This window comes from Dipodomys ordii, unplaced genomic scaffold (assembly GCF_000151885.1).
Source record: "Dipodomys ordii isolate 6190 unplaced genomic scaffold, Dord_2.0 Scaffold37, whole genome shotgun sequence".
NCBI classification, from domain to species: domain Eukaryota; kingdom Metazoa; phylum Chordata; class Mammalia; order Rodentia; family Heteromyidae; genus Dipodomys; species Dipodomys ordii.
Genome location: NW_012267253.1, coordinates 1,678,967 through 1,706,305, shown reverse-complemented (window position 1 = coordinate 1,706,305; position 27,339 = coordinate 1,678,967). Strand labels below are relative to the sequence as shown.

General features: G+C 39.0%; 1 protein-coding gene across 4 annotated transcripts in view; it reads left to right on the top strand.

The window, feature by feature from the left end:
* Thumpd2 (THUMP domain containing 2) overlaps nt 1-27,339 on the top strand; it is a 33,628-nt gene that overhangs the window by 1,020 nt on the left and 5,269 nt on the right. Inside the window, exons 2-10 of one of the 4 annotated variants that reach the window (XM_013018023.1) lie at nt 5,061-5,196; nt 6,677-7,086; nt 8,936-9,013; nt 9,661-9,713; nt 13,411-13,509; nt 14,145-14,232; nt 21,271-21,342; nt 22,179-22,293; nt 25,922-26,030. In XM_013018023.1, the coding sequence (XP_012873477.1) occupies nt 5,061-5,196; nt 6,677-7,086; nt 8,936-9,013; nt 9,661-9,713; nt 13,411-13,509; nt 14,145-14,232; nt 21,271-21,342; nt 22,179-22,293; nt 25,922-26,030 (1,160 nt within the window). The remainder of the gene's footprint in view (nt 1-5,060; nt 5,197-6,676; nt 7,087-8,935; nt 9,014-9,660; nt 9,714-13,410; nt 13,510-14,144; nt 14,233-21,270; nt 21,343-22,178; nt 22,294-25,921; nt 26,031-27,339) is intronic. The other 3 variants (XM_013018026.1, XM_013018027.1, XM_013018028.1) reach the window with 3 other exon arrangements.

Sequence of the window (27,339 nt, the reverse complement as noted above, 5' to 3'; positions counted from 1 at the left end):
CTGGGACTGGGACTGGGACTGGGACTAGGCTGGGACTGGGACTGGGCTGGGGCTGGGCTGGGACTAGGACTGGGCTGGGGCTGGGCTGGGACTAGGACTGGGCTGGACTGGGACGGGGCTGAATGAATGCAAATGGCCTTCAGGTCGGGGTGCTTGGGTTTTGACAGCGATTGGTTTTCCCTGGGGGGATGTTTTGGAGGGTGGGGGTCCGGGGAGGGGGCTGAAATGGGGTGTGACGTCCCCCTGAAACTGGTGTGAGCTGAGCTTACTCTCCCGGGCCTCCCGCCGACTGCTGTTAATTCCTGGGAGGTAGGCAAGCTGGTAAAGGCTGATTAGGTGCCAGAGCCTGAAGTGTGCTGAGCTAGTTGTTGACAGGGAGGTGGGGGGGGGGAGCGGGGTTTATAATAGGACAGGAAAGCTGGTATTTAAAAACAAACAAACAAATCTCTGGGAACTCCTACAGTGTAGGAAGTCTGCCAGAGGAGTTCCTGCTGTGGGAGTCCAGGGCCGGCCAGGAGACTCCTAGAATGACATGACAGCGCGTAGCTGTGACCTTAGCTATTGGGAAGGCAGAGGAAGGAGGGTTGTCGTTTGAGTCCAGCCAAGGCAAAGTTAGCAGGAGAACTTATCTTAAAAAAAAAAAAAAAGGAGGGGGGGGAATATGATTTAAGTGGTAAAGCAACTGGGTAACAAACCTCAGTACTCATAAATAACTAACATCAGTCATATTAGGCTACCTGCCATATGTGGTTTGGGACACCAAATTTAATGAAGTGTTGAATGTAGCTACTCGTAACTAATTAGCACATAATAACAAGTGCTGATGTTTATCAGGCACACCAGAGTGGCAGGGACACCCGCCTAGGTCCTTCTGCTGTTTATATTCTTAATCTTCACAACCTTATGGAGGAGGTGCTCCACATTTCACAGAGAAGGAAACTAAAAGCACAGGCAATCCAACTATTTTATTCAAAGCATGCAGCCAGGAAAGAGCCAAGGTGAGATTCAAACTCTAAATTCCATTGTGAATCTATAGTCATGTTCAACCCAGCCAATGATGCGGGCCCCACATAATGTTGCACTGTTCATTTTCTGTTTGTTGCAAATGGTAAGTTTGGCTCTATGACTAGTGCTGTTGTAAATATCACTCTTTTATGCTGTCTTAACACTCATTAAAGTGGTACTTCCTGTAGGATAAGACTTACTTTAAAGGATTAATCCATTCATTAAAGATCATTAAAGATTGATAGCATATTATAATTCTATAAGTAAACACACTGGAGGGTAAAAGACAGAAAATACACCAGGACATGATAGATTAAACAGGTCTCTAGACATTCACACAGTGAAACCAAAGGAGGATATCCTTCAGAGAGGATCACAAAAGCTCAATAGCTATGTACATATGAATATATAAAATAATATTTATGGAAATGAACTCCAAGAAATGGAAACAAGAGGGTTTTTTTCCCCACTTTGTTGGGGGTTTGTTTTCTTTACCTTTTGTCTTGTAAGTCTATCTGTTTTAGGAAGAGGAAGGTAGACACAGAAAGGGTGGAACAAAGTGCACAAATACAACAGTGGTACTCTAGTACTCTAGTGAGTACTAGACACTGTATTGAAAATGAACTATGCAACTTGTCAGGGGGAAGGAGTGACACTGTTCCAAAAGAAATGTATTCTTGCTGGGTGGTGGTGGTTCATGCCTGTAATCCTAGCTACTCAGAAGACTAAGATGTAAGGATCTCAATTCAAAGCCCATGGGACAGCAAAGTCTGTGAAGAGACTCTTCAGTTCACCATCAGAAATCAAGAAATGGTTCTGTGGCTCAGTGATAAGAGTACTAGCCTTGAGCAGAAGAGTTCAGGGGCAGTACCCAGGCCCTGAATTCAAGCCTTACAACTGACAAAAAAAAAAAAATTGTACTCTATCTGACTTATGTAACCGTAACCCCTCTGTACATCACCTTTACTATATGTGTGTATGTATGTATATATATATATATATACAATATATACATATATATGTATATAGTAACACACATACACAGATTGATAGCACACATTGCAAGGTGCAATTGAGCTGGTGCTCAATAAGTGTTAGTTCCTTTAGATTCGTTTGCACAGGAATGCTTAAAATCACCCTTACAATGATAAGAAAGAAAAAGTGGCTGTTACAAACTTCAGCTTGCTTTAAGGTTAATATTCAAAAATCTGATTAATATTCAAAACAAATTAATTCAGAAGTGATTGTTTACTTAATCACTCAGTTGTAATCAGTGTTTTTCTAATTTTCATGAACATAAAAACCACCCCCTGGAGAAGCATATCCTTGGGTACCAGCGCCAGAAGATTTCCTTCTAGTCAGGGCACAGTGGAGCCCAGGTGTTTGTATTTGAACATGCTTTCTCTCTCTTGTGGCACTGATATAGTGGTTCTTCTAACACACAGCTTGGAGTCGAAAATTTCCTGTGTATTCTAAACAGCTGTCCCCCCCCCCATGGAGACTTTCATACGCATCTAAAGTAATCAGAATATTAGGGCGAATTTTACATAGTTCTCAACCAGCTGCATCAAGGCCCCACCTACTGTGAATTCTGTTCCAGTCCTACCTCCTAACACTTGTCAGTCCAGGAAGTTTCAAAACAAATTACAGGAATCATTTCATCTATAAAAACTTGTTTATAATTTACTTAATCCTCAAATGAGTAATAAAAGATGTAATCTTTGTATAATTAATAAAAATTACTATCTAGATCACTGACAAGTACTTAGATAAAGATCAGGGGTCTTGGTGTTGGTTTTGTTTTTAGGATTTGTGAGTGTTTTCTCTTTATCCTGGAAGTAGTGGGATTTGAGCTCATGGCTACATACTTGCAAGCACACTTGAGTTACACCCTTACCTCTTTTTTGGCGCTAGCTTATTCTTAAATAGTCTCATGTTTTTGCCTGGGGTCAGCTTTGAACCACTACTTCCATCCTCCTACCTATGCCTCCCCAAACTGAAATTATAAGCATATATCACCATGTTCAGTTTCTTTTCTTTTTTTGGGGGGGGGGTCTGGTCAAGGGGCCTGAACTCTGGGCCTGGGCGCTGTCCCTCAGCTCTTCAGCTCAAGGCTAGCGCTCTACCACTTGAGCCACAGTGGCACTTCCAGCTTTTTTCTTTTTGCTTATGTGGTGCTGAGGAATAGAACCCAGGGCCTCATGCATGCAAGGCAAGCACTCTACCACTGAGCCACCTTCCTAGCCCCTCAGTTTATTTTCTTAAGGTAGGAGTCTTAGTAACTGAAGTCTTCAACTTCAGTCCTACGGCTCTCTACTTCCTAGGTAGTTGGGATTATGGATATGAGCTACTGCACCTGCTTGCTTTTTTAATGTATATAAATTAGATATATTTTTCCCTAGTGTATATTATCCAAAATAATGAGTTTCATTATGAATTTTCATTAGAATGTGAATCTAGGTATACATTTTCAGCAAAATACTTGAGTTCTTTAGAAGCTTGGCAAGGAGTTCATGTGATCCACACATTCACCCATCCGAGCTCACCGAATGAACTCAGAAGTAGGAGGTGGGAGAATTTAATTGTGGTCTTGCTGCTGGGTGTTAATAGGAAGGCACACCTTGGGCAGTTACCAGGAATTTATCCCTAGTGTACAAAGTCCCTCCCCCTTTCCTCGTTGGCTGAGCACTATGAGGTTTACATTCTCTCCCAGCTGTAGTACCTAAGTTACATTACTTTCTTTTGGGTAATATGAATACATTCACCTTTAGAGATTTGAATTTCAGAAGCAGGCTGTCTCCACCTCTCCTCCCCTATTCCCTGCTTGTTTCCCTGCCCCCCCCCCAGGAAGGCTTTTCTGGATATATGCGTTCTGATTCATACACAGTTCCTACCCATTTTCTCATCTTATTGCAGACCATTCTTCCCCTTGCTAATTCCCCCCTCCCCCTCACCCCCAATGTTCTGTTTGTCCTGGGCTGGCTTGGAACTGTAATTCTCAGATCTCAAGCCACCTAAGTAGCTAGGATTACAAGTGTGGGCTTGGGAAGTTGCTCTTTGATGTGTAAATCTTGCTTGTCTCCATTATCCAGGTCCAATAGCCCCCATGTCTCCTCTTTTCCTACTGCAGTAATCTACTCCCTCCAGCACCACATTCCTCCATTTTTTTAAGCCTCTTTCAAAGTAAATTTGCTCTGCCAGCCTAATCTGTGCTGTCACCATTTTCATCAAGATCTCTAGTGGCTGGCCATAGCTGTCTCTGGTACTCAGAATTTCATAACTCTCTATCAAGCTAGATGACATTACATCTCCATCCACCTGGCATTATCCATCAGCATGTCAGCAAATGTTGCCAGGCTAGCTTACAGTTTCCTTCAGCCAAGTTTTCACTCCTAGTCTTGCATCCTCTATGTTCTTTTGTTAAAACCCTTTTCCTAAGGTTCTTCTGCAAAACTTGGAGGAACATTACTTTCAATATTCACCAGCACTAACTTACTGGGTATGTAACTTATCAGTGCATCATAATATCTGTTTTTTTTTAATTTTTCTTCTGGGTTTAACTCAAAGTTGTGTCATAAATTTTACATTTTGGTTCAAAGGCCACTGTGTGTGTGTGTGTGTGTGTGTGTGTGTATGTGTGTGTGTAAGAAAGAGACAGTGACAAGAGAGAGAAAAGGGGGAATTGAACTCAAGGCCTCGTGCCTTTATGCCTTGATGCGGGGCGGGCCCTCCTGTGCTTCCCCGCATCGCTAAGGATGACAGGCTCACACACCACTTCACACGCCACTGTGCTTCTCCCTTAACTGCAATAGCAGATATGGACCAGCAAGCCTAATCACTGGTTTCTATGGAGTTTCATAAACGTCTCTTGCCTGGGCTGATCTTGAACCATGATCCTCCAGTAGCTAGGATTACAGGCTTGAGCTGCCACCCCTAACTCAGAAATGATCCTTTGTATTGTTCCCTTAGAGACTGTATCTTCATGCATTAAGGGGAATGGAAAAGGTTCTTAAGCTGACACTGAGCTACACTAACACCTATCTTTCTGTCCCTAGGTTGAATATATGTCAGGAAAAGTTTTCTTCATCACCTGTTCCAATTTGAGTATGATAAAGAATTTAAAATCTGCAGAAAGAGTATTTTTGCTGATTAAGAAGCAGTTTCCACTTACTGCTTCTTCCCCAAGTAAAGGTACAGTGTGTACATACTGCTTTCACCCATGGGATACACTGTACTCCAGAGTTTTCTGCTTAATAATGACAATGCAGACATTTCACATTTTTAAGATTTGCTCATACAAGTGCCAGCATAATTATATGTCTTTCTGTTTCTGAATGTTATTGCATAGTTTTAATATCAATTTTCATTGTAATATACTGCCTTTCTTTGGAGATCTTACCACCCTAAGCAACATAATTTTCTTTGTGAATTATGATCAGGCAATTTCTTTAATGATAAACTAGCCAATTGCACTTATTTTGTATTAAGAAACTTTTAATAACTCTAAATGCATTTATTAATAATAGGTGAAAACCATCACTTTGTAAATATTAACTACAAGCTATAATTGGGAAAATACAATATAGCAAAATACTGCATATTTTCAACAAACTTATACTCATTTATAAAAAGGGAACTTAAAAGATTCCTTATACCTCCCAGTTTCATAAAAGCAGAAAAAAAAAAAGGCTCAGGCACCACAGCATTGAACACTGCCTTAAGTTTCCATTGGTTGCTCATGTGCATGAGACATGATTACATAGTCTAGCAAAACAAAACTTTTAAGAAAAATACAAATGATAAAAAATGGCCAAGCAGGAAAAATTTTAGAGCGAATCTCCCGGCATTACATTGTGGGATTGATATAATTTGATCTGTCTCTTCCATACCTTTGTCTCCTGGAAGCCCAGGAATTACTCTCAGATGTCTTGATGACTCTTGCTAGAAGGGAAAGTTGAAAGGTTTCTGCATGCTGGCAGTAAAAATGAGTCTGTAGTGGATCTGAAGTTATACTCTGTGGAAATTAGTTTAAAATGATATTACTCAAAGCCGGGCGCTGGTGGCTCACGCCTGTAATCCTAGCTACTCAGGAGGCTGAGATCTGAGGATCACGGTTCAAAGCCAGCCTGGGAAGGAAAGTCTGTGAAACTCTTATCTCCAATAAACCACTAGAAAACTGGAAATGGCGCTGTGGCTCAAGCAGTAGAGTGCTCACCTTTAGCTGAAGAGCGTAGGGACAGTGCCCAAGCCCAGAGTTCAAGCCCCATGATCAACCAAAAAAAAAAAAAAAAAAAGGAAATAGGCCCAAGATTCAACTACTATGTTTCTGAGCTCCATTTCACAATTTGTTCTTGCAGAATTCCATAAATACTCTAGATCTTTGAATATATTCTTGAGATAGATATACATATTATCCTAGCATAAATGGTTTTGCTAAATAGCACATGGTGTTTTTTAGTCATGTAAATGACAGCCTTTTATGCTATGTATGTAAGAATGAACTATATTCTGTACAGTATTCTTAAGATAAATTGTACAAATTCCAAAACAAAGCCTCATGTAACAATTCAGTTAAACTTAAAGAAATAAAGGTAAGAGAATTAAGGAGTGTTGAATATCATACAGTTGATCCTTAAAACTTCAAGATAAAACTGAGCTTATGTTTATTTAGGAAAAATACTTCATGAAATGAGAAGACTTATAAGTGATGATCCAGGAAGTTGGTTGAATGCCATTTCACTTTGGAAAAGTCTTCTTGAAAATGATGCACAAAAAGAAAAACTTTCTCAAAGTATTAGTAACCCTCTCAAAAGAAAAGTGGACGAAAATGAAATAGTTATTTCTAAGAAATTAAAAGTCGAGGTACAAAAGAATGAAGAGATTCAACAGGCATTCCCGCAGGTAAAACAAGTAGAAGAAAGTGCATTGGAGCAAGGAGATTCTAACGCTGGAAGAGAGAACCTTCAAGAAAAGGAGCTTGAGGACGAGGTAGAGGAAGCAGCTGATGCTCCCAGCCCGGCCTTCACTTTCAGGGTATCTTGTCGCTGCAGTGGGACTGTTGCAAAGGTCTTTACTGCACAGGTATGCTTGCTTTTCTCAATGGGGTCCCATTTTCTAACAGAATTAATTACCCTTCAGATTTAAATGAGTGCTGACCTCTCACATAACAGGTAACTTGGCCCAGGTGATTGGGCCTAATCTCATATGATTAAGTCTACTTTAAATTACATTTCCCTTTTTAACTTAGCCTCAAAGTATAAAAGGGATTGCTTATAATTTTTTTTTACTTCCTGCCTAAAAGTATCCTTAAATTCATAATGTCTTATGCAGTGGCAAATCATAGTATAGTATCATGGTTTCTCTTTTTTTCTTTTCTTTTTTTTTTTTTTGTTTTGGTCAGTCATGGGGCTTGAACTCAAGACCTGAACACTGTCCCTAAGCTCTTTTGCTCAAGGCTGGCACTCTACCACTTTGAGCCACAGCTCCACTTCCAGTTTTCTGGTGGTTAATTGTAGATAAATCTCATGGACAGACTTTCCTGTCCAGGCTGGCTTCAAACCTTGATTCTCAGACCTCAGCCTCCTTAGTAGCCAGAATTACAAGCATGAGCCACCAGCACCTGGCTTATCATGGTCTCTTCATTACAATTCTGGTTTTTGTATTTTTTTTCCATTTGGGGGGGGAAGAGGCAGTACTGGGGCTTGAACTCAAGGCCTAAGTGAGAGCCTGTATCTTTTTTCTTGAAGGCTGGCACTCTACCATTTGAGCCATGGCTCCACTTCTGGCTTTTTGGGGGTAGTTATTTAGAGATAAAGAGTCCCACAGACTTTCCAGCCTCAACTAACCTTCATCCTCACATCTCAGCTTCCTGAATAGCTAGGATTACAGGTATGAACTACTAGTGCCATGTTAACACTTGTGTCTTTTGAGTGGATACTCTGTACCAGGTGCTGAATGTAGTATGGTTACAAGATGTAGACTGCAAACACACAATACAGCTGAGGTCCTACTAGACTAGAAAAGAGTGGACAGCACTGTTCCCATCACAGACCATCATTGGTTGCCCTTACAAAGTTCAGTGGTGCTTTAGTCAACCAGACAGAACCAGACAGCCGTAGAAGAATGAGTCTTATGATTCTGATTTGGTCTTTTTGAACATGGAGGATTATAATAGTTAAAATTGTTCATCTTTTAGCATACATTCATTTTCTATAATTTAGAGTGGCCATATTTATTAGGTCATTATCTTATTTAGTATGTAAAACTACAAGAACAGAGATTATTTGTGAATGGACATTAGTGCCAAGGGATATATTGGAAGAATGGAGAAGGTAAACTTTAACCCTATTGTCTTGAGTAAAAGATGCTTTAAAGTAGCCAGGTGTGGTGAAACATACCTGTAATCCCAGAAACTCTGGAGGATGCAACAGGAGGAGGATTATGAGTTGCAGGCCTGCCTGGGAGACAGAAGAGAATCAGTCTAAAAAGAAAGAAGGAAGGAGGGGGAAAGAAGGAGGAAAAAGAGAGAGACAAAGTCCTTTAGGGTAGTATTTGAGGGGGGACGGGGTCCTGGGGCTTGAAATCAAGGCCTGGGCACTGACCCCGAGCTTTTGTGCTCAAAGGTAAGCACTCTACCACTTGAGCCACAGCTCCACTTCAGGCTTTTTAGTGGTTAATTGGAGATAAGAATCTTGCCCAGACTGGCTTTGAACCACAATCCTCAGATCTCAGCCTCCTGAGTAGCTAGGATTACAGGCGTAAGCCACCAGAATCAACTTAGTATAATACTTAACTACTGGAAAACAAAATTGTCATCAGCATTATCAGATGATATTTTACACAATTTTCTACGATGCTATTAGTTTTACCTCATGTTTAAACTTAAATTTTTCATTTTGAGTATATTCTTACCCAAATTGCTACTTTCCAGGAGGTAGGAAAAATCATTGGAATTGCTCTTATGAAACAGTTTGGATGGAAAGCAGATTTAAGGACTCCAAATTTAGAGGTAATGAATATTCATTTCAGTGATATACATGTAACCTTTAAAAGACAGTCATCTGTTCTTTTCACACTTTTTAATTCTGCTTTAGTTTTTACTTTTTGCTTTTGTTTTCAATGTGAAAACCACTTATCCAAACTCTAAGAGACTGTTAAAATAATTTTTTAAATTATCGTTAAGTAGTTGTACAAAGGGGTTCAATCCAACATATCAGTTTATGATACAGTGCATCTTGATCCCTTGTCATCATTGTCCCCATCCCTCCCAGCCCCATCCCTCCCCTCAGGTTATCTGGTTCTGTTGTCACATATGTACATTGAACTGTATACATTTGTATATGTATATACATTTGTATACGTATATACATTTTCCTCTCCTTTCGACCACATCCTTCCCTGTGATGCCCTGGCCCCAACAAACATTCTATAAGTAGACTTTTAGAATGGAGTCATTTCATCACAACTGAAGAAAATATTTATCGTCCGTTTGTAGAGGCATGGCTCACTACAAAATCTCTTTAATAAGAAATTATCTGTAGCACTAAAACAGAATCTTATCAATCATATAATATAAGCTCAAAGTAGAAGTTTCCAGTTGTTTGTAATTTTGCACAGTTTGTTGTTTCATTGTAATTTCTGTATTTGTTCCTTCAGATCTTCATACATCTCAATGATGTGTACTCTGTCCTGGGGATTCCTTTGTTCAGGTGACTATTGTATTCTAAGCTTTAGGTTTGCCCCTTGAAATTTCATAAAATTAAGAATTTTATTCTTTTCACTTATAGCATGAAATATATAACAAAGGGAGCTAAAGGCAAAGCATGTGTGTTCTTGAAGCCAGTGAGATGTTTTTGTGGAACTAAATGGATCTGATGTGATCAGTTAGAGCTGTAAAACAGTCACAGTCATCAACTGACTCCATGATTAATGCTGAAAATTGTATCTCATTATTTCTGTTATGAAGTAATTTTCACAACACCATGTTTAAACCAAAATGTTTTGTCTGTTGGCATATTGGAAACTTAAGTGAAAGAGAAAAAAATCTTCACTGAAAAAGAAAATAGAGCACAAATTCATTGTGAGCATTCTCCAGATTCTATAGCCACTATCCTTTCAGTGTGAAAGGACATTGCTAGTTTTTAAAATTTTTTCCCAGTACCTCCCTCATTATATAGAGCACTAAGTAATAATGAATGCAAACAAGTGTTTCTTTTTGAAATATCTATTGCACTTTACTGTGCAACATAACTTTCTCTAGGTGCTTTGGGGATAATGCCAGTTGGATGAAAGGTGATTTCTGGTTCTTGGGAGTATACCTTCCACACTTTCTGTGTACAACACTGCTACATAATATCATGGTGTAGGTACCTTTTTCTAGGTGATTCTAGACAAAAAAAAAATTTAAGATCAGAAAAGTGACTTGATTTATGGTTCCACTGTGCATCATCAGTGTTAAATTTAGATGTATTTTTAAATGCTTAAGATTATGAACAGATGAGAAATGACAGAGCATTAAAGAACAGCCAGGAAGTTTGAAAGCCACGTCTAAAAGCATAGCTCCATAATTCCTTAAAATATTATTCATAATAGAGTTCTCCTGCTTTTAAGTCAAAACAACTCTTTAGCTATGAGAAGCCCCTCAGGCAGTGATTGTAGAAGCCTGCCACCCATCCTCCCCTTGGTGTGGTATAATGGCTGAGCACCATGGATTGATTGCTCCCTTCTTTCTCCATTTGCTCTGCAAATTTGACCAAGTTATCATTTCTCTGCTGTAAAACTAGGAAAGAAATGTTACCTATTTTATAGCTTTGTGGTTGGAATTAAATGAGTTAGCCAACATGAAAATGCTTGGTACTATTTCTAAAATAGAATAAATGCTGAATATATTTTAACTGTTTTATTTTTTGCCACAGTTCAACTAGTAAAGGAAGAAGAGAAATGCTTACTAGACTAAGATGAATTCACCTAACTCGTCTCAGTTGACCCATCAGTTTGTACTAAGCATTGTACTAGATAGCCAAAGTCCAAAGATGAGTAAAAGGACTATTCAGCTCAAAACATTTGATCTAGTGGTAGTACAGACATATGATAAATGCTTGGCCAGAGTCAGGAAGGATGATCCATCTAATGGAGAACAGATGAGCAAAGGAGCATAAAGGAGAATCACTTCAGAGGAGATCCAAAGGGAATAAGCATTTGTCAGTAAACAAGAGAGGGAAAAGACCTGAATGGCAGGGAGTAGCATCCGCTAAGGCACATGGGTTAAAGGAACTTTGAATATTATGGGGGATGTTAAATAAGTCAAGAATGGACAGACCAGAGATGGTGGAAGATAAATGTAGAGAATTCAGGTTGAGCAGTAAGAAACAAATTGTGATTATCTTCTAATCATGTTAAATAGCTGGATTTATTTATTTTTTTTTTTTGCTCAAGGCTAGTGTCCTACCACTTGAGCCATAGCTCCACTAAATTTTTTTCTTAAAAAATAAGCATTAAGAATTTGAAATATAAGAGTAATGCTATACGATTTGTGATTTCAAAAATAAAATTCCAAGGAGATTACATTTTAAAAAGAATGAGAGAAGGAGGAGGTTTGAATTACAACAGTACAGACCATGAGGAAGAATTCAAGTATGCAAAGTCAGGGATAACAAAATTGCCATGAACTCAAGAAAAAGTTTAAGAAGTCTAATGTGGGGCTGGGAATGTGGCTTAGCAGTAGAGTGCTTGCCTAGCATGCATGAAGCCTTGGATTCGATTCCTCAGTACCACATTAACAGAAAAAGCCAGAAGAGACACTGTGGCTCAACTGGTAGAGTATTAGCCTTGAGCAAAAGTGCTCAGGCCCTGAGTTCAAGCCCGGTGACTGGCAAAAAAAAAAAAATGTCTAATATAACATCTAGATTTCTGACTTGAGCAAGTAGTAGATGCAGGTGGTAATCCCTGAGAAAGAAAATGCCAGGAAGGAAAGAGTGGGTTCAGCAACAAATGTCCAAGTAGAGCTTAAAATTATGGATGTGGAGTTCAGATGACGTGTAGACTACATATATAGATTTGGGTGCTCAAGTTATGGATATAAGTAGTATAAGAAAAGGAAGAAGTGTATGAAGATAAATCTGGGGAAAGGGAGTATGTTCTCTGTTGAATTTGCACTACATAACCTCAAAGAAGGAATTTCCAAACACGGGTTTGAAAATAAAGATCTGGGGTTCAAGTAAAAAAAATGTAAGCAAGAGTTAGGGATTAGCATATCTTTTTCTTTAAAGGGGACAGTATGTAAAAGAATAAAGAAGAAATGCATCTATAGAAGAAAGATGAAAAGCAACATTTACTTTTGAACTACATAAAAACCAGCTAAAATCGAATTTTAATAAAGAAGATCATTGTTTTCAAGGAATTCATTTCTGAATACGACCTTCCCCTGAATAATTTTATTATACTGATTTTAATGAGGTCCATTTGTAAAAGTTGTCACAGATCACTTTTGCCTAAATTTAAGCAAAGTAAGGATGCATTGAAATGTAAGAGTAATGCTATACAATTTGTGATTTTAGAAAAATTCCAAGGATATTACATTTTAAAAAGAAAGAGAGGAGAAAGTTTGAATTTTATGCATATTAGTAGTGTTAGTTCCCATAAAATAAAACTTTTTTTAGTAAAAATACATAATTGTCCAAAATTTCAAAGGCCTACTAAATCCCTGCTCTTTAGAAGAAGACTTTGTGATCTAACCAAATGAAGACAGTTTTCCATAATGCTTTTTGTGGTATCTAGAATATGAAGTGGGTCTTGTACCAAGCTAACTGCTGGGTTTATCTCTTAGAAGCAAAATTCATTACTCGAAATATTTCATAGTTTTTCCACCTGGCAGTGTCCTACCTGGATATCAAATCTATGACTATAATACTATTGCAGTGGAAAGAATTATTTCCTATAAAACAAAATGCTTTATTAAAATGCCCAGTTCCCGCGAGTTTACCATGCACAGCTATCATTAGAACAGTAGTTTGCAATTACACAGTTGTCTTTGAAGTCATCTAAGGGATACATAAATTTGACGCATCTTGCGGTAAATATAAACAAAACCAGGCTAATGTAAAGTCAGAGAAGGATGATGAAAGAAATGAATGTAAAGTTTATATACATGGCACTCATTTGAACATTTTTAAGAGTCTGCAGAGCAATATGGCCCCATGTAATGTTTACAGAAGAGTCCTCTTAGTGGGTTTGAACTTGCGTGCCCCCAATCAAAGCAGGACCAATGCTTGAAATCCTAACTTACCAGTAAATTGTAGACTTGTACTGAAAGCACATAAGCATTGCTAAGATTTGCTTGCCCATTCATTAGAAATAATACATCATGGTTTGATATTGTTGGACCATATTTTGAAATTTTCTATTCAGTTTAGAAAACCGAATAGCAATGAGACAGAGGATGGAGTGTGAAGTGATGCAGGGAACTCTGTTGGGAAAAATCTGTGCCATCTTCCCAGTCAAGACAAGGTCAGACTCCAGATGGTGCTTTATGTCATCTTTTGAGGAGCATACAAAGGGGCTTTCACAGAAAGCAGATTTGTGAGTTAGCATCCACTGGGCTGTACTGCCTTTCTACTGCTAGGTCCCATAGAAAGACAGGAAAGAACTAGAGATTTCCCTCTGTGTGGTTCAAGTTTTATAAACTCAGCCTAAGGCAGTCTAAATTTCCATTGTCTAAAAAAGTGTCCTTTTCTGAAAGATCACATCGCCCTCCTGTTAGACAAAGTGCCCATTACAAAAGATCTAATTTAAAAGAATACTTTGAACTGGGTGGCTCACATCTGTAATCCTAGCTACTCAGGAGGCTGAGATGTTAGGGTCACTGTTTGAAGCCAGCCTGGGCAGGAAAGACCCTGTGAGAGTCTTATCTCCAATTAACCACTCAGAAACCACAAATGGAGCTGTGGCTTAAAGTGGTAGAGCACTAGCCTTGAGCAAGAGTTCAGGCTAGGCCCTGAGTTCAAGCCCTACAATGGACAAAAAAGAATACTTGGTATCAGATGAATAGGTTTAAATCCTTCTCAGATACAGATTAATCATTCTATTTATATCCTGGTTTTTGATATAGAATATTGTAACTAATCCGTTTCTTTTCTCTGTAGGGTTCCTTTAGCCAGCAGAACTTACATCCAGATGGCTGGACTTCGATCTACTATAGCATGGGCAATGGCATCTCTGGCAGAAATTAAGGTAGAAAAAGTTCTTATACATATTAATGTTGTTGATTGCATGATCCTTTTTGCTTCACTCTTACTGGTTGACATCATGGTTTTTGTGTTTTCTTTTTTAGTTTGATATTTTGCTTGTTGTTACTGTCATTACACTTAACTGTTAAAGTGGAGGGTCAGTGAGGTGATATACTTAAAAAAGTAACAGAGGTAACAAGGTAACAAGACCCTCTCTCAAAAAAACAAGCCAGGCATGGTGTCTTATACCAGTAATCCCAGTTACTTAATAAAACCCTGTGTGAAAAGCAATTAAGTAGTACAGCACTACCTATCAAGTATGGGGTTCTGAATTCAATCTCCAGTGCTTCTTTCTCTGCTTCCCCTCCAAAAAAAACCCCACCATAATGAAACTGTCTTGTTGAACTTCTGAAAGTATTTTAGCTATGAAAAGGCTGAGTCAAAAGACACATTTTATAAATTCTAATGTGTGTCATAACTCAAAATTGTCACCTATAAAACCTCTATATCTTAACATTTATTTTTCTCTGGAAACAAAATCTTGCTCCATTTTTGTAAATGTTCTATGAACATAAGAAAATGTTATTTTCTGGTTACAAAACATTCTCTGTTATCTTTGCTTACTATGTTATTATCTGCTCCATCCTGAATGAGCTATTTTGAAATTGCATGTTACTATATTATTAAGTTCCTTTTTTGGTAGTTGATTGTATTATTCAGTTTCAGTAAGGCTTGGAGTGTACAAAGTATTGCTTCATTATAAACTATGTCTGTTGTTACATAAAGTCTACCTTGATTGGTGAATTTAAGTTAAAATTTCACCACATCTTGTTAACGTTTTTACTCCTTTGTGCCTGCATTTACTCAAAATTTCTTTGCTCTACTATATTTCCAAGTTCAAGTTCTTACAAATACACAGAAGTTTTGATCCTTTCTACCGGACTCTGAGGGTTTTCCAATGAGAAAATTCAGGAAGCAGCAAGACAACTAACACTTAATTCAGTTCTTCCTGCTTTGCTCTGTCCCTAACTTCCCATTCTCCTGTTTAAATTTTTGCTAGTTTGGTCAGGTTCTCAGCTATCCTTTCTGAAGCTGAAGCATTTTGTTCTATTCTATTCATTAAGATCTTTTTCCAGCTGTGCTAATGGGACACATTCATCAGGGTAGCCACTTTCCTCTAAGAGACTAGCTATTTATACTGCTATGGTCCTCATTTTCCCCAGTTGCCTCCCTGCCCCATCATGAATCATTTCTCTTCTCTTCCTCACAATGAGACCCTTGAAACATTCTCCCTACCCTTCTCTCCCGGCCCCCAGCTATTAGATTGAACAAAAAGTATGTATTCTGTGCCAGAACTTCCCTTCAAGTCACCTCTGCTGTTTGCAAGGTTCTTAGTGGGCTGCCAGTGCCACTGCCCGCCCTGAAGGTTACAGTAGCATTGTGACAACACATTGCCCTGGGCCCGTGAGAGAATAAGTTCTAGAACGGGTTGTCCTCGCCAGTTCGTTCTTCACCTCTCCCCATTCAAAGCGTCTGCTCTCATTTGGTTGTTGCTTGGTTACAGTCTGCTCTTTGGCGTTTTCCTCCTGTGTGTGATCACATATGATTCTCTCAGAATTCCTTTCTGTCCTCAAATTCCTCTTTCATCCTGGCAACACCTGTCTTGGCTGGTAGAAGGTCCTTGCACTTGCCTTTCTTCCCGTTTGTCTCTCAGGTGCTCTTCCGTTGCCTTCTAGCTGGCAGCAATACACAGGAACAGGACAGTCAGGTGATTTTTCTTCTTCATAAGTATTTTGTTCTTTGTGCCTAGAAGCTTCTTTGGGTTTTCTCTTTAAAGCTGGGGAATATTGCCAGAATCTCGAGCATGACTCTTTTCTGTTCAGCCTAGAGCTTCCTGAATCTGACTGCTGCGGTTCTAATTCCAATTTTAGCACCTACTATGTGGGAAGTTTGTGGCAAAATTCTTCACAACTCTTATTTCCTCAGGATGAAAATAGTATCTGTTAGGAATATATCAAGATGAAATGACTTTGCATGCAAAAAGGAATTAGAACAATACCTGGCATACAGAAAATACATCAGTAGTCATTGCTATGATGTTTAAAGTTGTAATTACTGTATGGAGTATATAATTCATATTTTTTAATAATTATGGATGTTATTTCCCCAGCCAGGAATTCTTCTTCGCATTATTTATGTGATTATTATTGTTTCGACTATTTAGCACATGTAAGTTTAAACGCTTCCTTTTTTTTTTTTTTTACTCTGAGATTCCTGTAATGAACACATTACCCTTCCTGCTCTGTCCCCCAGGCTCATATCCTTTATCACACAGTTCCCATCTCTTGATATGTTAGCTCTGCATTTTGAGTTATTCTTGGTCATTTTTCCAAGTTTTAGCAAATATAGTGGAGATGTGTTCAGCTTCAATTCATTTATTGATATTTTTAGCTTAAAAATCATGGCCCTGTTAGTTTCAGAAAGGTGTATGTACCACCTTTGAATACGTGTAAAAGTTCCTGTTCTTTTTTTTTTTTTTTTGTCAATCCTGGGGCTTGAACTCTGGGCCTGGGCACTGTCCCTCAGCTCATCAGCTCAAGGCTAGTGCTCTACACTTGCACCACAGCGCCACTTCTGGTTTTCTGAGTGGTTTATTGGAGATAAGAGTCTCACAGACTTGTCCTGCCTGGGCTGGCTTTGAACCTTGATCCTCAGATCTCAGTCTCCTGAGTAGCTAAGCTACTCAGGCATGAGGCACTGGCACCTGGTCCTGTTTCTTTTATTCGCATGTGCATTGCCTCTCCTGTGGTTAATAGCTGTGGTTTACAAGGGAGGGACGCTCTCTCCTGTACATGTGCCAGTATCTTTCCTTCTTGGCTGACAAGCATCAAAACATGGTAATTAAAATATTTTGAATGGCCTGATTCCTACAATGGTAAAAGGCATAAGCATACCTCTGACCCCTTTGGCTCATTGAGCAGCATAAGGAGAATCTGCCAGCCCTACTGAGACATAGGGGGAAGGCCTCTCTTCACTGGTTGCCCTGGGAAGCAGATCTCTGAAGACCAGGTTCTTCTTTGGTCCCACTGGGCTGTTGTCTAGTCCTTGGACCCCTGGCACCACAACCCACAGCCATATCTTCCTGGGACCGCCACACCCAGGACTACCCTAGCACCAGAGGCATCAAGTCCGAGTATCACTTGGCTCAACCAAAACAATAAATAGACTTGAGCTGGAAGTAAAAGGAACACTTTCAGGCCACAATGTTCCCAGAACCCACACTTTTCTTATGTGACTGATATATTCAGACCCAATTCCTTTAGCATAAAAAAGAGGTAGGATTAGTGTTTATTCTTTTCCAAATTGTCAGTGGTTGCAACAGTTTATATTTAAATACGAACGTATATAACCACTCTCAAATTTGAAACATGACTTTTGTCTTGATATATGAACATCTATCTTTCAGAAAAATAAACACCCAAAAGTAAATGATTAAAAACATTTGAAGGTAATGTTTGTCCCACTCATACCAAGAGTCAGAAAAGTCTCTCTCAGTGTGATTACCAGTGCATGAAAGCAAGTAAATAGCAGCCGAGACTGACAGGTTGGCAGTGGTGATGTAGGATGGTCAGCAGCTTGACCCCGTGCACAGGACAAAACACACAGCCCAAGCTCAGGCAGGCCCATGACACTAAAAGTTAAATTAGAAAATGGGGAGATCAAGTGTTTTTCCACATTTCCCACAAGCATTTCTCCTTCCTACGTGTCATAACCAGTAAGGAAAAATCAAGTTTTGTAAGTCCTAGTTAGTGTGGACATGCAGAAACATTTCTCTACTTGACGGAAGCATTCTGTGTCTGCAGATGTTGTGGCCAGAAAAGATCTGAAGGCACAGGAAAATACTTAAATATAACAGGCCAGAGGACTCCTTGAACAGAGAGCTTAGAGGAGGAAGAAAGAAAAAAAAACATAGTGTTTGGCACATTTTAAAAACCTTAATAAAATTAATTTGCTAATTTTATTAATTTTAAACAAATTGCACTTGAATCATTAGGCCTTTTTTTACTGTACAGAGGGGTTACAATCACATGAGCAAGGTAATGAGTACATTTCTTATCAAGCATTGTTGCCTCCTCCTTTGTTTCCCCTTACCATCCCTGCCTTCCGATCTGCCCCCTCCACACCAAATTGTAAAGTGTGTTTTTCGACATAACGTCTTGTGCATCTCATTGTTGTAATGGGTCCACCTGTATTCCTGTATATTTATTAGATGATTTCTTTGTTGCTTTGTATGTCCCTCTCCCACGATATAACCCCCCCCCTTTTTTTTAACTCAGGGCCTGGGTGCTGTCCCTGAACTTTTTTTGCCCAAGGCTACCACTCTATCACTTGAGCCACAAGGCTGCTTATGGCTTTTTGGTAGTTAATGGGATATGAGTATCTGACAGACTTTCTTGCCTAGGCTGACTTTGAACTGTAGTTCTCTGAACAGCTAGGATTTCAGGCATGATATGCCTGGCATCATTATTACTTTTGCTGCTTACTGCCCTCTAATGGGAGTTCCATATTCAGTCCTCCTGAGGATGAGCACCAGGAAGAAGTTGCGCTCTCCTGAAGAGCATTTTGCTTCTTTCCATTAGGTGTCTCTGGTCTGACACTGGCTGTGCACCGAGGACCAAATGATGGATGCATTTGTACTGCAGCTGAGTTCCTCTGGGCCTGAAGGTGGGGTAGGTGTCCTGCTTGCTCCTCATTGCCCTTTCTGAGTAATCAATTCTCCTCTTCTTCCCAGAAAGCACATGGCATCAGATAATGCCAGTCTAGAACTAATCTTTCTCCCTATCATTCCTGTTAGATTATAGATCATTATTCCTGACGTGATTGTCAGTCAATAACCTGTCTCTTAAGTTTCTTGTTTCCCTCCTTCTAATGATCTGCTCTAATCACATCCTAGACCTGGACCTTGTCACATATAGAAGACTGTCCCTTCCAGATTGCTGAGTTTCAATAGTTCTGTATGTAGCCAGGCATGGTGACACATGCCTATAATCCAAGCTATTCTGGAGGCCAAAGCAGGAAGACCACTTGGGCCCAGAAGTTGAAGTGACATTGTGATATGCTGTTCTTTTAATAATAGCAGGAGGAGGAAAGGAAGGAGGGAGGGAAGGAGGGAGGGAGGAAAGGGGGAAGGAAGGGAGAGAGTGAGGAAGGGAGGAAGGAAGCAAGGAAGGAAGGATGGATCCTGTTCCTACCCTCTTTCTTGTTTGCTTCTTCCAGTCTCTTCCGATTCATGTTACCTGCCCTCACTACCTGCTCATCCCTCCTACACAGCATAGACTTCATGGTCTATCATTATAGACATGTCTATGTCCTCTACCTTCTTACCTGGCAGAACTATTGGACTCAGAACTTTGGTATACTTTCCCCACCATCATCAGGAATGAGACACACATCTGCCGCCTCATTGACATTGTACTAGTGAACTGTGTTCCACCCTCATACTTGAGTACCAGATTCTGCCTCCTCTCACATCCTCCAGCGGCTCAGTCGGCATCCACAGGCTCACCTGTCCAGCCATCTTGACACCTGAAGGAGTAAAAATCCTACCCCAAGGCCACAGGTTTCTTCAGCTACCACATCCTCTCCTGTTTCCTTTCAACAAAGAGTCTTCACATAGTTGTCCATGTCATCTGCCTCTGCTGCCTTTCATCCCATTCTCCTGTGTGCCCACCAAGGGGTACAACCCTGCCTGTGCTCACCTTCCTTTCCCGCACTTTCACACGAGGATCACTCTCCTTGAACCAGTTTTCCCACTTTGTCTCCCCCATTCCTGGTTCACCTCCGGCTTTCTCATGCGATGTTTCTCCTGTGCATGACGAGATCGTTATCTTTTGAGCATCTATATTTAGCAGATCACTTCTGTGCGTGACAAGATCTTCATCTTCCAAATGTCTATATTTAGGAGATCACCAGGGTCCAATCTACAGGCTTCCCTTTTTAACTTCCCTTGCTTCCTGGATGATCTCAGCCTGTTCTGATCTTTAAATACCATTTCTAAATGGATTCACACTGATTCTTCCTAAACCTTGAATCCTTAAACTCCAGACTCGCCTGGCAGCTGCCTTTGGAGATCTAAGAGGCTGTCTCCAAAATAAAACGTTTAGAGGTTACACTCTTGTCTCCTCCGTATTCCTTCCTACCATTTCTCCAACTTCAGTAATAGGCCAAAAAAAAAAGTTCTTAGTCACTCCAGACTGTTTTCTTTCATTAATATCACATAAGAAGTCTTTCCTTTTGGCTCCACCTTTAAAAAGTATAAACAAAATCCGACTACTTGTACAATAACATCTTAATCCAAGCCTCATCGTCTCAGCTTGGACTCCCCAGCCAGCCTCCTTGTTAACAATCATACGCCTCTGGGGTCTGTGCTGGCCAGAGCAGCAAGCCTGGGCCTCTCAAGGGTAGTGTCAGACCCTCCGACCCTCCAGTAGTTGCCCATCCTTCAGAACAGAACCACAGCCTCACAGTACCTAAATTGAACATGATATCATCCCCACAAAATTAAGGGGTTTTCCCCACAAATTAATATTCACTTCCTAATATTCCTAATATTCACTTCCAGGTAGTATCACACAGCCCCCCTGCACCTGTGATACTGCCATGTCATTAACATGCTTTAGCCAGTCCAACTCTGGTGGAAGTGATGTGTGTGCCATCTTTCAGAGAAGCGCACGATTGCGTGGTGACTGCTTCACCACCCTGAGTTCCAGAGCAAGGAGCAGAACCTTCACTGCCCTATTGTAGGCATAGAACATAAGATTTCAGGGGTCATTGTACATGCAGTATCTCACCTTGTCCCTTTTGTTCACTCAGCCACAGTGGCCTTCACATAGTCAGCGCAGTCCTGCCTTAAGACTTGAATATGCAAAATTGCTACTTACATACAAGAACGAATTTTTACTCTTGAAATGGGAGACTGCTCTACCATAAAGGTAGAGCTATAATGACAGATTTCATACCAGATTCCTATTTCTGTCTCTAGGCTGGTGCATTGGTTTTAGATCCAATGTGTGGACTTGGAACAATACTTTTGGAGGCTGCTAAAGAATGGCCAGTAAGTTGTAACATTTGTTGTAAACCAAGTGGTGGGTCTACTTTAGTCAGGGTATGTGGTCCCTTATCCATTATATAGAAGTATACAGAAGTATATATTCAGTTTGGAGAATCTTATTTGTAATTATATGAGTTAATGTTCATGTTAGTTAAGATACATTTTGATGGGTTAAATTGTTATGTTATTCCTTTAAATGTTGTGAAAAATTGAGGAACATGACAGAATTCTAAAAGTAGCCATGACCTAGATTAAACTAACTCTAAATTCCTTAGAGTTAGTTTAACTTGAAATATAAAATATTAACAGATTTTTTTTGCCATTTTCACAAAAGTTTTTTTGCTATGAAATACTTTTAAAGAATTCTCTAGGAGCTGGGAAGGTGGCTCAGTGATAGAACGCTTGCCTTGCATGCCTGAGGCCCTGGGTTCGATTCCTCAGCACCACATAAGCAAAAAGAAAAAAGCCAGAAGTGGCGCTGTGGTTCAGTTGTTGGGGGCTAGCCTTGAGCTGAAGAGCTGAGAGACAGTGCCCAGGCCCAGAGTTCAGGCCCCACAACCGGACCCAAAAAAAATAAAAAAAGAATTCTCTAAATTTGTTTTCACTTGAGTTTAAAGGCATGGTGGTGCTATAATCCTAGCACTCAGGAACAAGAGACAGGAGGGTCCCAAGTTCAAGGCCAGCCCAGACTATATACTGAGATCCTGTCTCTAAATTAAAAAAAAAAAATCTGTTAATTTCACTTTAACCATTTAGGAAAGTACAAGTAGATTTTCTTAACTACTCAGCTATCTAATAGCTTTATTTTTGCATAAAATATGAACTTTCTTTCCCCATAGAATGTTTATTATGTGGGAACCGATGTCAGTGACTCACAATTACTGGGTGCCCAGGGCAATGTGAAAGCTGCAAACCTTCAAGACAGAATTGAGTTGCTTAAAGTCTCTGTTGTAGGTAAGATACTAAAGCCAGATAGATTTGAGATTATTCCCTATAATATATCTGTGGAGCTAATACTCAGTTTACTTACAATATTGTAACATTTTTATTTTTTAAAGATTCATAATTGGGGACTGGAGGCATGTCAAGTGGTAGAGGTAGAGTGAAAAGGTCCTGAGTTCAACATTTATAAGCATGTTTCCATATACATTTAAGTAAAATTGTTACCATGTGTTGGATGTATTTAAATCATTTCTTATTCATAACCGGGGAACACATAATATGGGCACAAAATAGAACAGTTCTGAGTCATGTATATATACATATATATATATATATTTATACACACATGTATATACACACATATACATATATATCTTACATATATTACAGCACAATGTTTACTCTTTAATAATTAGCCCTTTGTTGCATATGTCTACCTCAGGGGTAGATGTCCTGCCTAAAGTTTTTATTCTCATTATTAATTTGTTTTTACCTTTAATCATAAATCTAATTTACAATAGTGATATCTATTAATTATTCCTTTCCAACACTGTCAGATTGAGGTTCCCATGCCTTTTTACTATAGTAATTAAAGAGCATGTGTAGACTACGGAGACCAACCAACCAAGTGTAAATTCTGAGTTGAGCATGGTTTCTTTGTTGTGTGGCCCTCAGCAAAGAACTGAACCTCCCTGTAATTTTTCCTCTGTAAGGTGAAAATAATAATACCCACCATAGAGTTTAACAAACAACATGAAGTAAAGATCTCTGTAAGCATAGATAAGACTAGGAAACTAATAGTCCACTAATGATAACTTTATAAACTCATAATCTTAGTCCCTTTACTGTGTTTTAATGACTCTATGTTTCCTACTTTTTGATATTACCTCAACTAGTGTCGAGATGATCATTTAACATGCAGAAATTACATGTATTTATTCCTGAGATTGAATCATTGTGAAAATATGGGGTAAAATATTGTATTACAAATTATCTTAGAAAATAATTTGCCACTGGTTAGGCTTTTTTTTTTTAAATCTACAGACATATTTACATTCTTAGTACCATATGGAAGCAGGTTGGAACAAGAGAAACACATTTGCATGCCTCACTAGCACGACTCAATCCCTTATTGAATGACATCAATTATTGTTACTGTATTATTTTATTCTTTGTGCTGGTCCTGGGGTTTGACCTCAAGATCCGAGCACTGTCCTTGAGCTTTTTTTGTACAAGGCTAGTCCTCTACCACTTGAGTCACAGATCCATTTCCAGCTTCTTTGTGGTTGGTTAGAGATAAGAGTCTGATGGACTTTCCTTCCCAGGGTTAGCTTTGAACCACCATTCCCAAATCTCAGCTCCTTAGTAGCTAGGATTATAGTGTGAGCCACTGCTTGGCAGCACTTCTTTTAAGCAGCAAGAAGATTTTCTTAAAGAACATTTTTAATGAAACCATCAGCACTGAGTTTCGATTTCCCAAGAATACTAATAATAGCCAGGAGCTGGTGGCCAACACCTGTAATCTTAACCACTCAGAAGGCTAAGAATTAAAGCTCATGGTTTGAAGCCAGCCCAGGAAGAAAAGTCTGCAAGACTCTATCTCCAATTAACAAGCAATGTACTGGACTGGTGGCATGGCTCAAGTGATAGAATGCCAGCCATGGTACCAGCAGGCACACAAAAAATGCTAATGATGAACACATAACTTGAGTAAAATGTCAGTTTCTGTTTCATTTGTGAGGGCCAACATAGTTATCACTTACCAAGCTAAAACAAATCTGTTTATAGAAGCATTAAGTTCAAGGATAGATTGCTCAAAGGCAAGTATTTACTACATGCAGCTGAAGAAAATGCATTTGAATATCACTCTGTGAAGTATGACCTTTCATTTGGGTTAAGTGGCTATTTTTCCAAATTATATTTGCTTGCATTCAATTCCATGTTTTCTTATGAACGTAAGCAAAATAAGCTATTACTGTTGATATGTGGGTTCCCTTACAAGACCTTTGCAGACAGTTACATACTGCCAATGTTGTGTCAATATCTTCAAGAGCTTCAGAAAGGACCGCACTCTAAAGACTGGCTCTAGACAAAAAGTAAGAGACCTTTCCTGAAAAATAACTCAAGCAAAAACAGCTAGGGGTGTGGTTAAAGTGAGAGAGAGCTTGCCTAGAAAGCATGAGGTCCTGAGTTCAAGCCACCCCCCCAAAAAAAATATGGTTTTTGATAACTGATAGCTTTCACTATCTATCTGTGGTCTTTGATTATACTGCCGAAAGTATAGAAATGGTGCTGAAAAGATTGTATCCTTTATCAACACCCTAAAACTAAGTGTACAAAGCAAAAAAATAGGGTGGACTGAGAATAGAGCTCTGGTACTGGACGTCCCTTCCATATATAAGGGCTTGGATTTGTTCCCCAAAACAGGGGAAATGAATTTTGCCCAAGTTTTGTGTTGCTGTTGGTTGTTGTTTTTGTTGTTGTTTTAAACGGTCTTCCTATGTAGCCCAGAGTAGCTTGGAATAGTGATATCCTTGTGCCTCAACCAGATTGCTGTGATTACTGGTATGTGCCACTACTCCTAACCCAGTCTTAATTTAAGAGAATATTATCTTGACCATGTTCTTCTCACCATGTACTCTTCTGCTAATCTCACATAAAGTTAGATCTAGAAGAAAGCTAGCAAGTAATCATTAGACTTTCATACATAATTGGATTTGTTTTGTTATTTTTAATTTCCTATTAAATTATAGTATTTAATAGTTTTTAAACTTCATTGCATTTTTACAGAATTAGATACTACTCAAAATGGTACTATCTTCTACCCTTACAAATATCAAACTTAATTAAGATGATGGATAAGAAACAAAAAGTAGAAGTGGAATGATGGAAGGGGTAACAACGGTCAAAATTCATTTACTTAGAAATTGACATGTGGAATTGAAACTCCTTTTTACGACTATTTAAAGATAATTGTTAAATTTAATTTAAAGTAGAAAGTGAAATAATACATAGCTCAATGTTAATATTGAGTGTTTCATCTTCTATAATGTAATGTCTGACAAGCAAGTGTTATAGTGAGAGAGACATTTAGATTTAATAATCAGATATTATCATTTTTATCTAATGGTATTATTTTGATTTTTAATTGTATGACTTTTTTAATATTAGGACTTAGATAATCATTTTGAATTGCTCTTAAAAATATAAGGTTAGTTATGGATCTCTCCCTTAAAAACAAATAGGTCCAACATGCAACATTCATATGTAATAATGAAAAGGGAAAGGAAAACTAAAGTTTTTCTTGACAACTCAATATATTTCTTTATGGATCTGGCAACTCTGTCCATGTAATATGTCCAGAGAATTGAGTTTTCTGGTTCATTTAAAATTCCATTAATTCATGTCATATTTTATCATACCTGAAAAATCATTTTTCAAAGGGCAGAATACAGACACTGCCATTTATCTTCAGTGATTCTAAAAGCATCTTAAAAGCTCCTAATTCCATAGAAACAATATTACCTCCCTTAAGTTTTATTTCATAATGCACAACTAATTCTGTGTACTTCAATTTTCTCACTATGTAAGTTGTAAATATTTGACCTGGTGACAGGGCACTCTGATTTCTGTATTTCAGATTTACCATTGCCCTCAGAATGTGTGGATAGCATTATCTCTGACATTCCATTTGGGAAAAAGTTCAAGTTAGGAAAAGACATCACAAGCATTCTACAAGAAATGGAAAGGTAAAGTTGTTGAATTTATTTCCACAGTTCTTTTAGCTTCTGCGTGTTTAATCAAAATATTTCATCATGTTCAAGTCTGATTGCAATGTCAGAATTTTCCAGATATTTGAAGCTTAATTTTCTGAGGTTTTAGGGCAAAAGTTTGTAATCAAAGTAATTGTGATTTGCTATCATTTGACACTCTTAAGTTTTACGCAAAAAATAAGATAGTAATTTCTATCTCAGTCATTGTACTAGGTAAATAATCTGATTCTAATTCTCACAAAAACCTATCCCTATGTGTGAGTCTCCCAACACTTCCCAGATGAGAAACTGAGGCCCAGAAAAGTTAACTTTCTCTTGGTCACACAGCTGTAGCAGAATGGAATTCTGTTACAATAGTGGATGTTCATCAACATAACGGACAAGACAATCATTGGCTGTGAAACAGTGCAGCATACGGTTCATCTCCTGGTTTCTGATGTTGACCTTAGGGAATGTGGAATTACTTCATTGAGAGGTCAAAATAGACAGACCTAGATACAGATTGTTCCAATTATTCAACTTAGTAAAGGAGAGGACTGAGAATACATATGGGAGTGAATGGACACCAATAAATCAATTGGTGTCAAATTGTCTCCACAAAGCACTGGAGAACATAAATTTGATGAGCCTTTTATGGAAATAAAGCGTCACCAGCTTTTTAAAATGAGCATATATTGGGGATAGAGAAATTGAGTGTCAAGGCTAACATCCAGAAAGAAAAGAAAAGCATAGTTCCAAATGTAAGAGCCATCCCTGTATCTAGCATGCTGTGTGCTCACTCATCTTTGTGGATTATCTTCTTTCAAGCTGCTTCCTTTGTTTCCCTGTTACCTAACTTTTGTGCTGTTTCCTGGGACTTCTCCTTCTGGACAGCAGCTATAATTCAGACATCTAAACACTTATACTCCCTTTGGTCCAGAATCACATCCCTCCGCCTAGCAGTTTTTACCACAATGATTCCATAGCAACATCATTGAAAGAATAACTTAAAAAAGAAAATGCTGAAGCTGGGTACCAGCGTCTCCTACCTGGAATAATAGCTATTCTGGAGGCTGAGTCAGGAAGGATAGATTTGAAGTTTGCTAAGACAGAAGAGTCTGCAAGGCCCTTTCTCCAATTAACCAACAAAATGTCAGACTGGAGGCGTGGCTCAAGTGGCAGAGCACTAGTTGTGAGCAAGAAAGCCAAGCTAGAGCTTGAGGCCCTGGTTTTAAGCCCAGTACCAACACACATACACACACACACACACACACACACACACACACACACACACACACACACACAC